The sequence below is a fragment of the Gekko japonicus genome, unplaced genomic scaffold (assembly GCF_001447785.1).
Source record: "Gekko japonicus isolate JY-2015 unplaced genomic scaffold, Gekko_japonicus_V1.1 scaffold1516, whole genome shotgun sequence".
NCBI classification, from domain to species: domain Eukaryota; kingdom Metazoa; phylum Chordata; class Lepidosauria; order Squamata; family Gekkonidae; genus Gekko; species Gekko japonicus.
In genome coordinates this window covers 424,766-438,007 of record NW_015172050.1, presented here as the reverse complement: position 1 = coordinate 438,007, position 13,242 = coordinate 424,766, and the positions used below count along the sequence as shown (strand labels likewise).

The following is a 13,242-nucleotide window of genomic DNA, read 5'->3' as shown; positions in this document are numbered from 1 at the left end:
GGGGTGTCTGATGGGCTCTCCGACAGATTCAAGGCAAATTGACATTCACACATTCACACTTTCTAATAAGAACATAAGAGAACATAAGAGAAGCCAATGTTGGATCAGGCCAATGGCCCATCCAGTCCAACACTCTGGGTGCATTCAGACAGGGCATTTGCAACGGTATAGGTGCCGGTTGGAATCGGTGTACTTACCAGCGTTCACACGGCGAACATCTGCCTTCCGTCCCTAACCGTTGCAAAGACCTTTAAACCATTGTATTCTGCCACTAGGTCCCCAAGTGGTGGTATCCTGCGTGCAACGGTTGTAATCGCTTTACCCCCCCTGTCTGATCGCTCTCCAACATTGTAGAGCCACTTCCGTTCGGAAGCCCAAGGCTTCCGATTTTCGCCCACCATTTTTTTTTTAAGGTCGGCGATATGCGCTTGGGCGAAGCTTCGCCCCGGCATTTGTTTAAAAAAAAGAAAGAAAAGGTCCTTAGTTTAACTTTTAGAGGAGTAGGACCTCAGGGAGGCCACTTTGCTGTTTAAACTTTAAAGGTAAGTCCTTACCTTTAAACTTTAAATGTAAGATGGGGTGTTTTGCGCATGCGTGAAGATCGCCATTCTGTGGATGGCTGCCTATGCGCATGCGCAAACTGTGTTTAAAAAAAACAAAACAAACCGCCGACGCCCGCTATGTGTGAACGGGCATACAGCGATGGGCTCCGCAGACAGGAGGTAACTGTGATCGCGTTTCAGCCGGCATAAACTGCACCGGTTCCAACCGGTACAGTTTATGTGGGCTGAAACACCCCGTCTGAACACACCCTCTGTGTCACACAGTGGCCAAAAACACACATGCCGAATAATGCACTTTCAATGCATTTTCGCAGTCATTTACAAGGGATTTTGCGATTTCACACAATAAATTCCAGTTGCACAGCGCATGGGAAGTGGATTGGAAGTGCACGGCTCAGCATGTGTGAAAGTGCCTTCAGTCTTTTTTAAAAATTAAGGTATTTTAATCTGTATCAGCCAGGTGAGTGGAAAATAAGACACCAGTAAAGTAATTACTCTGGTTTGAGTAAAGGGTGGGAGGCTGTTCTTTGCTCTGGGACTGTCCATCCATTGCTGGACAAAGGTGGAGATAAAGCAGACAGTACCATAAAACTTGATGCATGCAGTGTAGAGGGAGGTTAACGTCCAGGTGTGGCTGTGGGGAAACTGTGGGGAAACAGACGGGTGGAGAATCGGCCAAGGAGAATCAGAAAAATCCCTGGAAGAGTGTTAGTGTAGTCCTGTACAGAGTTAATCCTCTCTAAGCCCGCTGATTTCAGTGGCCTTTGCCTGGCAGTATCTGTGCGTAGGATTTCACCGTCAGAACTGAACAAACGTCGTATTAACCATTACAGAGGGTGGGTTAAAGGAGAGCTACATATTACTTGCTAGTGCGGTTAGAGTGTTGGATGAGGTCTGGAGAGATCTGGGTTCTAATCCTCTGCCTGTCATAAAGCTCCTTGGGGTAGACTTGCCACATCCCCCCTGGCTAACGGTGGGGAATGGAGGGATTGGGTTGCCAGGTCCAGGATGGGAAGATCCTGGAGATTTGGGGATGGAACCGGGGAGGACAGGGACCTCAGTGGGGCCCAGTGCCGTAGAATCCACCCTCCAGAGCATCCATTGTCTCCAGGGGGATTGATCTCTGTAGTCTGGGGATGAGCTGTAAATCTGGGGGATCCCCAGGTCCTGCCTGGAGGCTGGCACCCCTACCCTGAGTTGATCTTGGGCCTAGTTTGTGTCTCTCCACTTAACCCACCTCACAAGATTATTGTGGGAATAAAAGAGAGGAGAAAAGAAACATGGATGCTGTGTTTGGAGGGAAAGTGGGGGGAAATGGGATAGCTGGATCTATCGTAGTGTCTTGAGACTTTAAGGAAAAAACCCACAAAGCTGTTTGTGTGTGCGTGTGTAAAGTAGGGTTGCCAACCTCCAGGTGGTCAAAGGCAAGGAAAAACAACCGTGATATCAGGGCTATTTTTGGGCAGGAACGCACAGGAACGGAGTTCCGGCTGGCTCCAGAGTTGGCCACGCCCACTACAGCCAAAACCTCTGCGTGCGTGGCTACAGAGGTAAGGCCTGGAGAGCGACCCCCCTCAGCTACTCTAAGACGGGCGGGCCAGGGGGGCCTCTGGAAGGATCAGGGAGGCATTTAAATGCCCCCCCGTGCCGTCCCCGGCCTGTCCAAGGGCCGGCTTGCCCAGGCTCCCTGCAACCACGGGGCACCCAGGTAAGCCAAGGGAAGGCAGCTTAAACTGCCTTCCCTCCCCTCCAAGGGCTGGCTTGCCTTGGCTCCTCGCAGCCGCGGGCCACCCGGGCAAGGCATGGGGGTGTGTGGCCTAATATGCTAATGAGTTGTGCAGTCAGGGGTGTGGCCTAATATGCTAATGTGTTTCTGCTGTTGGGTGTGGCCTTTTATGCTAATGAGTCCCTGCTGGGCTTTTTCTACCAAAAAAAAGCCCTGCGTGATATGATAACAAAACCTTGTTCAGGAAAAAAAATACATCTTTAATTTTCTTTGAAGTAAATTGGTCTCAAGTTTTTCTTAAATTGGCCTCAAGCTTTTTCTGGACGGTATAGCGCTCCATAGACCGTTTCACTCAAGGCTTCATCAGGTGAGACCTTGCGCTAGGGTTGCCAAGTGTGAATTCAGCCGCAGCGGGGGAGTCCCGGCTGGCGGCTGGAGCGTGCGCCGCATCCACATTGCCTGGAAGTGACACGGGCACGCCAGGCATGCTGGGGGCGGGCCCACGACCATCTGAGGGAAAACCATAGAGTTTTCCCTCGGATGACCGTGGCCCTGCCCCCAGCGTGCCCGTGTCACTTCCAGGCGACGTGCACGTCGGGGTGGAGTTCCCCCCGGGGCCCGATCCGGCGGCAGCGGGGAACGGGCCTCTGGGGTGGGGGTTTCCCCGCCCCCCGGGGGGATTTGGCAAGCCTACCTTGCGCCTTTTGTATTTTTGCTCCCTCTTCCTTTCTAACCTGCATCATTCTGTCATGTGAAAAGCAGCGATGTTTCGTTATTATATCACGGTTGTTTTTCCTTTCAAGTTCAACCTCCAGGTTGTGTCTGGAGATCTCGTGGTATCAGTTGATCTCCAGGCGACAGAGATCAGTTCGCCTGGAGAAAACGGCCACTTTAGAAGGGGGGACTCTATGGCCTTATGCCCTATTGAAGCCCCTCCCTTCCCCAAACCCCACCCTCTTCAGGCTCCACCCCCCCAAATCTCCAATGAGTTTTCAGAGGAAGTGATTGAGCAGGTGGTGGTTTGCCCGTTGCCTTCCTCTGCAAAGTCTGCCTTTGTGGTCTCCCACTCAACTCTGCTCATTTCCTGAGAGCTGACTCAATGGCGGCGGCGGAAAGTGCCATCGAGCCACAGCTGACTTTTGGCAACCCCGCAAGGTTTTTCAAGGCAGGAGACGTTCAGAGGTGGTTCGCCATGGCCTGCCTCCGTGTCACAACCCTGGTATTCCTCGGCAGTCTCCCATCCAAATACTGGCCAGGACCGGCCCTGCCTAGCTTCCGCGAACTGACAAGACGGGACTAGGCCGATAGGGTTATACTATATCATTCCACATCCCCACAAGGCCATAGAGGAGGAAGAAATTTAGCGGGAGAAGCCGTAGGAGGGAGGGTGGCTTAAACGCACCCTGCTGAAGCTTATTTCCTTTTTCGGAAAAGAGTGTTAGGGGGCAAAGGGGGGGGTGGCCCCTTCAGAGGCACTCCAAGGCTCTTCCCTGAATGGTCAGTTGTCTTTTAAACAAAAACGACTCTCCAGACTTATATATGACAGGGATGGTCTCACTGATTTTGGGGGCCCTGAGCCAAAGTCCAAGATGGACCCCCCAGAACCACTGGTATCACTCTCCCTTCTTGGAACCAAAGTGGGTAGGAGCCACGGCTGCCACCAGAAGACAGCAGTCCGAGCCCCAGACAGGGCAGGTACAAGGGGTGGCGGTAGGCTGCTCTTCTTCTTCTTCCCTCCCTTGAAGGAGTGGGCTGTGGAGAGTCGGCGTCGCCCACACAAAGCTTGGGGCCCAGAGCAGCTGCCCGTTGCCCATCAGCTAAGACCACTTCAATGGCCCCTGTTGCCCATCAGCTAAGACCACTTCAAAATGGAATAATGGCTTTCCTCAATCTTGTCATGCAGGGAGGAGAAATGTCAGCACCTGCTGAAATTCCAGGGTCCGCCAAAAACTAAGGCTGGCTCAGGTTATTGGGTTGCAGCCATCCCTGCAGGGATTTGGTTTGGGCCTGTCCAACGGGTACAAAGACTCAGGAAGAGATGCCTCCCAGTGCCTCTGACAGCTGGGGGAGAGTTGAACCCCTGAGGCTCATCAGCATCTAGGGTTACCAGGTCTCCTTGATGTACCGGCGGGGAGTGGGAGGGAGACTTCTGGGAGTGGGGCATGGCTCTACGGTGCGATGATGTCACACGGAAGTGACATCATCACATTGGGGACATCGCATCGTAACGCTCTAGTGTGAGGGCAAAGCTCTATGATAAAATTGCCCTCAAACCATAGAGTTTTGCCCAAATGCCAGAGTGTTGCTGCGTGATATCCCCAACACAATGATGTCACTTCTGGATGACATCATCGCATTGGGGATGTCACCCGGTGGTGTCACTGTTCGGGGGTGGGGTTTCCCCCGCTGACCAGCGGAGAGCAAACCCCCCACCCAACCAGGGGATTCCCCGACTGGACCTGGGGAATGGCAACCCTGTCAGCGTCATCCTCATGGTACCAACCCAACCTTGACTAGGGAAGCGGCCCTGTAGACGGGACGGGAGTCTAACTACAGGAGGTGGCGGTCAGCAGTTAGTAACCCGAGTCGTGTATCATTTGCATCTCTGAGCTCTCCTCTGTACTTTTTCATTGAAAGGAACTTTTGCCTTTGCGGTTGTGGAGACTCATATGAAAGCATCTGGGCAGGGCTTGTGTCGCAGGCAGCGGCTAGAAAGGTTCTCTAATGGCTACCACCACTCTCTTTAACAAAGCATGGATTCGGGCATCACTCCAAATCCCATGAAACCATGTTATGTAGGGTTGCCAAGGGTGGAGCCTGGGCTTTGGAGAGGGAAGGGAACTCACAATTTTGTCCCAGGGAGAGTCTCAGAAGGTAGCCATATTGGTCTGCAGTACTGTAGGGTTGCCAGCTCCCTCTTGGGAAACAGCTAGAGATTTCAGGGTGGAGCCTGGGGAGAGACCTCAGCAGGGTACAATGCCATAGAGTCCACTCTCCAAATCAGCCATTTTCTCCAGAGGAATTAATCTCTGTCATCTGGAGACCAATTGTAATTCCAGATCTCCAACCCTCCACCTGGAAGATGGCAACCCTAAAAACAGCTAGATTCAATCCCAGTAGCACCTTAGAGACCAAGATTTTTGGGGTAGAAGATTTCAAGAGTCAAAGCTCTGAGAAACTTGTTGGTCTCTAAGGTGCTACTGGACTCAAATGCATTTCTTCAGGGGAACAGAATTAGGGGTGTGCCGAACTGAATAAATTCGGCTTTGCTGAATGGAATAAATACTCAAAAAATACCTTATGGGTATTTTTAGGGTATGTAGTCAGATTAATCAGATTCTCTAATGTAACCAGATTCTCTAATCTGATTCAGCTACCGATAAATTGTTCCTGAATAAAAGCCGATCTTATTCGGCTTTTTTTTCGGGTGCCCATCCCCGAATTAGAGGGAGAAGGGGAAACAGATTGTGGAGGCATCTTTAAATGCCTCCCCAATCTGCCTTCGCTTCCCCAGCCAACCCATCTTGGTAGGCCAGCTGGGGAAGTGAAGGCGAGGAAGAACAGGGTTATTTTCTCTCCCCCTCCACTTGGAAGCGGGGGGGGGGGGAGAGTGAAACTGACACAGCTCTAATGGCCAGCTGAATATTTTTGGCAATGCCAAGTATTTCCCGAATCCCAGTATAATACCAATACTGGGATTCTGGAATATTGGTATTTACTGATATTTTCCAGGTTTGGTTTACCTAAACCCCCCAAAATACCAATTCCCCCCCCATGCACACCCCTAAACAGAATCTCTGTAGTCTGGAGATGAGTTGTAATTCTGGAAGATCACCAGGCCCCACCTGGAGGCTATGCATCAAACACATGGGAAACACGGCAAGGTTGAGTAAATGTTTACCCCACCTGGAGGCTGGCAGCCCCATAATATGGCATGATATTTTTGGCCAGCAAGCCAGAATTGGAAACCCTGGTTTGACAAGTGGGGCCACAAGCCAGCATTTTGTGCCAAACGGAGATTGACGTTTGATGTTTTACTCTGAATGGAGCCAACATTTCTGAAAGGAGTCCAAGGCCCTGTCCACACAAGGGATTTTGGGCCGGGAGTGGGCCGGATTGGGGCCGGAGCAAACGGGCGTGATCCCACTGCAACATCTGGGCAGCGTTGCGCACCCATCCCCGATCCGGCCCTTCCCCCGATGAGGGCTCTTCTTGTAGCCCGATGAAATGCATCAAAAATGAACCACCAACCGAGGTGGTTCATCCACGATGACCGCATCAACGCCGGCCGTGGGATCGCCGGCCCGTCTTTCTGCCGGCGCATCTCCGGCTCCTGCCTGAACTGCGCATGCTCAGACATGCGCAGTTCGGCAGTCTCCCATTCCCCTCCGTCGCTTCCCCCGGCATCTGATCGTGCCGGGGAGGGAATGCGCCACGGCTCTGGGGATCAATGTGATCCCGCCGCGGCGTGTTTTTTTTTGGTGCGGCTTTCAGAAGCCGCGCTTCAGCCCGTCCCTTTCCGCCCCATGTGGCAGGGGCCCAAGTTATAACAAAATGTGACAGTTCAGCCCTGCCCAGAGATCCTTTCAGCTGATATGTGATCTTTTCTGCGATGTCACCCTCCACACCTCAGCTGAGGATTTATGCTTACGTTGTTTTTCTTACAGTCTTGATCCTGCACAACTTTTGCCTCTGTCAGACCAATGAATCACATACATTGAGCAATACTGAAGGCCGATCCACATGCCATACATTGGGCTAATCATCATTTGTTACCTCAGGGCAGCCCAGTTACAAATGACTGCTATAGAGCAACCGTTGTGCAACAGCCAGTCTGGTGTGGGTGCCACCAGATTTAAACTGGAATCATAGCCCAAGATGAGGAGGTTCTCCCTTCATCTCTTCAATGAAACAGACCCCTAGAAATGGTTTTCTCCATTCAGGAGTCGGCCAAGATTTAACGTTGGGGAGCTGAAGGCAGAAATGCACATTATACTGGCAGCTCCAGCTTTCTGAATAAAGTAAATGTAGAGCAAGTGTAGAGTATTTGTGGGGGAGATGCTGTGGATGAGGGGGTTCTTAATCCTCTCTGCCTGCCGGTTCTCTTCTACAACCCCTTCTCTCAAATTTGCATTCCTCCTGACGTTGGGCGGTATCAGGCTAGAGGAATTTCCTCCAATAGAACAGCCAGATAGGAAGAAGGATTCACACTTGGCTTAGTAGAGTGGTAGGATCCAGGCCCTTAAGTCTGTCAGAACAGGGTAGGGTTGCCAACTTCCAGGTGGCATCTGGAGATCGGCTATTACAATGCTCCAGATGATGAAGATTAGCTTCCCTAGAGAAAATGGCTGCTTTGGAGGATGGATTCCACACCCTGTTGAAGTCCCTCCCTCCCTTCCATGAAATTGCTGAGCGGTCGGGTTAGAACGGATAAGAGGAAGTACTTCTTCACCCAAAGAGTGATTGACACTTGGAATTCACTGCCACAGGAAGTGGTGGCAGCTACAAGCATGGACGGCTTCAATAGGGAATTGGATAAGCATATGGAGCAGAGGTCCATCAGTGGCTATTAGCCACAAGGTATAGATAGGGGCTCTGGGGCAAGTGATGCTCTGTCTTCTTGGTGCTTGGGGGGGTCAACAGTGGGAGGGCTTCTAATGTCCTGGCCCCCCTGGTGGACCTCCTGATGGCCCCTGGTATTTCTGGCCACTGTGTGACACAGAGTGTTGGACTGGATGGGCCACTGGCCTGATCCAACATTGGCGTCTCTTATGTTCTTATGTTCCCCAAACCCTGCCGCTCAGGCTCCATCTCCCTCAAATCTCCAGGAATTCCCCCAACCCAAAGGGGAGGGACCTCACCTCAGCAGGGTATAAGGCCACAGAGAGTCCATCCTACAAAGCAGCCATTTTGTCCAAGGGACAGGGTAGGCTTGCCAACTCCAGATCAGAATAGTTCTGGTGATTTGGTGTAGAAGCCTGGGGAGGGGGATGGTTTGGGGAGGGGAGGGACCTCCGTAGGGTATCATGCTACAGAGTCCACCTCCCCAAAGGGCCACTTTCTCCGGGGGAACTGATCTCTGCTGTCTGCAGGTAAGTTGTAATTCCAGGAGATCTCCAGTGAGTAGAAAATAGTCAATGGCAAGCATGATATATTTACGAAGGGAATATCACTCTTCTATAGATTTTCAAAAATTGGATCAGTATTAATACTAATAATAGTGGTTAAGTGCGCGGACTCTAATCTGGGAGAACTCGCAGCTGCTGGATGACCTTGGGCAAGCCGTAGTTCTGATAAGAGCTGTTCTTGAAAACAAGCAGTTTCTCTCAGAGCTTTCTCAGCCCCGCCTACCTCACAGGGTGTCTGTTGTGGGGAGGGGAAGGGAAAGGAGTTTGTGAGCCGCTCTGAGACTCCTTCAGGTAGTGAAGGGCGGGGTGTAAATCCAATCTCATCCTCCTCCTCCTCCTCTCCTTCTTCTTCTTCTTCTTCTCCTTCACAAGAATAATCATCAAAAAGTGATTCCACAGTGTTGACAAGCACAGTCCAATAATCTAAAGTTCTTACAGACAGTAAATCCTCTTTGTGTCTTTCTTGTAGTAATATTGGATTGTAGACAAATAGCATAAAGGTCACGAATCTGCAGACAGGCTTGCTCCAACACCTGTTTCCTATGGCTTCTTCAGAGCAGAATACGTGTCGACTCGGTGAATCCTTCTCTACTCAGCATTCATCTCTGCATGCTGTCTCTCTGCATGATGCTCACACTCAGTGAGATCTTCTCTTATTCAGTTTTCTCTGTGTATGCTTTCTCTCGGACTTGAGAACGAATATTGATCCCATTTTTGAAAATCTATAAAAGAGTGATATCCCCAGGGGTCATTTCCTGCAGGAGCGCACCGGAGCAGAGCTCCGGCAGTAAAGAGCCCAGGGGGTGGGCACATGCAACAAGCCCCGCCCCCTGCTCCCTGCAGCCCCGGGCCATGAGGAGCACGAGGATCTGCGCGTGTTCCCCCCCCCCATAGCTAGCAATCCAAAACAGTCCAGTGGAGCCTGAGCAATGGGTGTTGCCTTCCGACACACTTCCGGTGATGTCAGGGGGTGTGGCCTTTGCAAATAAGTTATGCTAATGAGCTCCTGCAGCTTTTTTTCTACGAAATGACCCCTGGATATTCCCTTCGTAAATATATCACAGTTGCCATTGACTATTTTCTACCTCCCTGGAGGTTGGCAACCGTGGCATTCCGGCCTGAGCATTCCCTCTGACAGCCAACTCTTAGCCATATTTACTCACAAACAAGTCCAATTGATTTCAAAAGGATTTACTCACAAGGGAATGGCTAACTCCCACCGTAAAAAGAGACTCCTCACTCTGATGCGAAGGTCTCAGGTGAGCAACGCATGGCATTTCGTGGTTTAAAAAACATTAACTCCCTTCAGGAATGGGTGGCTGGGAGTGGAGGAGCGGCAGCCAAAATGGGGCCTTAAAGTTTTGCCCACTTGCTAGTTCTACAGTCCAAAATATTGCCTCCCCCCCCCCCGTGCCTTCCTCCCCTCAGAGACTCGTGGTGGCTGGCAATGTTCCCTCTAAGCTGTGGAGTCTTGTGAGCAAAAAGTCTACTTTGTGAGCTACTGGCATTAAAGTTGTGAGCCGAGCGATTTGGCTGCTGCATAAATTAGCTGGCTCTGGATCTATCCTTCCTGAGCTAAGACAAAAAGGTGGGAGCCGGAGGCTAAAAAACTGAGCTAGCTCACACTAACTCAGCTTAGAGGGAACATTGGTGGCTGGTGTCCTTCCGCTATCACAACTGAACTCCAGGCGACAGAGATCAGTTCCCCTGGAGAAAATGGCCGCTTTGGAAGGTTGGACTCTCTGGCATGATGCCCCATTGAAGTCCCCTCCCCAAACCCCGCCCTCCTCAGGCTCCACCCCCCTCCAAATTTCCAGGGAGTTCCCCACCCAGAGCTGGCCACCCCAATGTTTACTGCATCTGGAACCCTGTTGAGAGGGAAAGTGGTTGGGGGACGGTTTGAAGTGCAGAACCAAAATGCGGGAGCAGGTGTCAGTCGCCCATTTTGTCTCACCACAACAAAACCACCCTTACCTGAACCTTTTTTAAAAAAAGCTTCACAGGTTTAATTACGTGTTTGCATCTGATGCTTACTTAGCTTCTAAATTAATACAGATAACCAGCAGAGTCTAGACAACTCCCTTTCCTGCCTCTGAAGTTTAATAACCTCCGTATATTACCCCTCCTCTGATATCTGTGATCCTGTCTGTGTTGTCTTTTCCTTCCTTCCTTGGTTTTTACACTTTCCCTCCCACCTCCGTCCCATTCCTCAGCTTCCTTCGGGAGTAAGTCTCCTGCTAGAAACGGCCTCTCTCGTTTCCCTCCAGGCGGATCGCTTTGTGAACCAGAATGGCGCCGCCGAGGACTCCTGATCGGGATCTCTGAAGGCGCCTGGGGCCTAGACCTCCAAGAGACAATGTCACAGAAACCGTCCAGCGGCAGTTGAATCGCCAAGGAAAGAAATGAGCTCCGAGTGGGTCCCTGTGGGTTTCCCGTGGCACGCTTTTCCCTGAGGGAGGAGTCCTCCCGCTTCCTCAGTTTCCCCCGGGCATCACAAGAGACCCTTCCGAGGCCCTTTGTTGGTCACCGGGATGTCATCGGACAACCAGTCTTTGGAACTGTGTAAGGACCGCAGTGCCAGCCACAAGCTTCACCTGATTGGATACAGCCTGATCTTCACAGCCGGCTTGCTTCTCAACGTTGCGGCCCTCTGGATCTTCCTGTACTACCTGCGCATCAAGTCTGTGGTGAGCATCTACATGCTGAACTTGGCTGTGAGCGACCTCCTTTTCACAGTATCTCTGCCGTTCCGTATCTACTACTACGCCGTCGGGGAATGGCCCTTCGGGACGTTCCCTTGCCAGGTCTCTGGCTCCGTCTTCCAGATCAACATGTACGGCAGCTGCCTCTTCCTGATGTGCATCAACCTGGACCGCTTTGTCGCCATCGTCTACCCGCTCCGCTGGCGCCACCTCCGGCGCCCTAAGGTGGCCCGGCTGCTCTGCCTGGTGGTGTGGGTGCTGATCCTGATAGGCTCAATCCCAGTGGCTGGCGTTCACAAAACCACGTCCTGTCGGAAGGAAAACCAGAACGTCACGCTGTGTTTCGAAAGCTTCAGTAACGACCTGTGGCAGAAGGGACTCTTCCCCTTGGTCGTTCTGGCAGAGATTCTCGGCTTTCTCCTGCCTCTCACTTCTGTGACCTACTGCTCGATTAGAATCTTCCGGAAACTGTGCAAGCCGGGGCGGGAGCAAAGCCTGCGCCAGCAGAAGACGATCCGCCTGCTCGTGGTCAACTTGGTCATCTTTATCATCTGCTTTGTCCCTTATAACATCATCCTGGCAGCTTACGGGATGATTAAGGCCCGCGTGTTCCCGACTGAGCAGCTGACGAAGGATTTGGTGCGCCAGGCCTTGGTCGTGACAGTGCTTTTGGCCAGTATGAACTGCACCCTGGACCCCTTGATCTATTACTTCAATACGGAGGGCTTCCGAAACACGTTAAAGAAACTGCGGCGGGGGCAAGCTTGGGACTCTGAGACGGGAACGCTTCAGACTCGGGTGATGCAAAGCAAACCTCTCCGGGGAAACACTAAGGCAGAAGCCAAACGGTTCCCGGTCCGGCACTTGATCCTCCCGCACAAGGATTTGCCCTTTGCTCCTCCTAAGATATTTTTAAACAGCCCCATTGAAGACTCTGAAATATAAGAACGCTGGTGACTTCGGGAACTTCGGAACAGGGTGAAAAGATAATGATGACGAAACTCGAATATGGAGAGGGAGGGGCAGATGTTTAGTCAAAGTCAAGCAAAGGCAGCTCCATATTTCCCCGGGTGGTTTCAGACATTATTTTTAGACTTTTGTGTTCATTCCTGGGCGAGGTCTGTTCACATGAACACTGCATACAAGATAGCAGTGTTGTTGCTTGGATTATACGTCCAGGGCAGACTCTCACGTTTATGCTATACTCCTCTCTAGAAACCAGCACCAAAGGGTATTAAAAATGACCTCTTGGGGCACAGCTGTTGAAATTCAAAGTTCACACTGCTCAGGTAGACTGCTCCTGTACAAAGCTGTGCAAAAAATGCTAAGTGCTACTGTCCAATCCTGTATCAGCCATTTCCAGTGTTCTCTTTCCCATGAATGTTATTCAGTGGCTGCTATTTATTGCTTTTGACTGCTGGCACAGGGACTATGAAAGTTGTAAAAGCTGCTCTTACTAAGCCTCTCAGCAAGTGCTAACTAGCTTTTCATCCAGTATCTTGAAAACATGCTTAATGATTCTACACTGAAAAGAAAACATATAGTTTAACATTATTTTAATAATTAAATATATGATCTTTTTTATGCCCTTGCTCAGTTTGTGCTTGTAGGCAGGCCTATGATGTTGGCTCTTAGCTGCAGATACTTCATGTATTAAATTGTACATGCAAACAGGCTGATTCCAAGAGCGGGAACAACATATCTAAACAACAGGGCTCTTCAGACATTGCTAGAACTGCCAGACCTCCCCGTAGTTGCCCACCACTTCTCCAAGAGGTAGTGCGATAATTTTTTTTTTTTAAGAACCCTCTGCGCCACTCTGTCAGAAATACTAGAAGTGGCTTAGGGTAGCTCTAGGAATCATTGGTAACTCTATGGTTTTACCATAGAGTTTCCAGTGGTTCCTAGAGCTGCTGTACACCACTTCCAAGTTTTCCCTGGAAGTGACATAGCAGTGCCAGGTTGCCAGGCATGTACCAGGAGGTTATTAACCATGGATCTTCCTGATAAATGCAGTCACTGTGCTGCCTGAAAGGATCAACATATTGATTTTCAGCTATGGTGTATACAGAAGCCAACACCCTGAAAATTTAGACTTCAGTGTATTGTGTAAAGAGGTTTGG

The 13,242-nt window shown here is 50.8% G+C and overlaps 1 protein-coding gene across 1 annotated transcript; it reads left to right on the top strand.

Annotated features, from left to right (window-relative positions):
- The first annotated feature begins 10,507 nt into the window (after window positions 1–10,507).
- On the top strand, window positions 10,508–12,703 carry LPAR5 (lysophosphatidic acid receptor 5). Its single transcript, XM_015420734.1, has one exon. The coding sequence runs from the start codon at window positions 10,949–10,951 to the stop codon at window positions 12,062–12,064; it is 1,116 nt and encodes a 371-aa protein (XP_015276220.1). The 5' UTR covers window positions 10,508–10,948; the 3' UTR covers window positions 12,065–12,703.
- The last annotated feature ends 539 nt before the right edge of the window (window positions 12,704–13,242 follow it).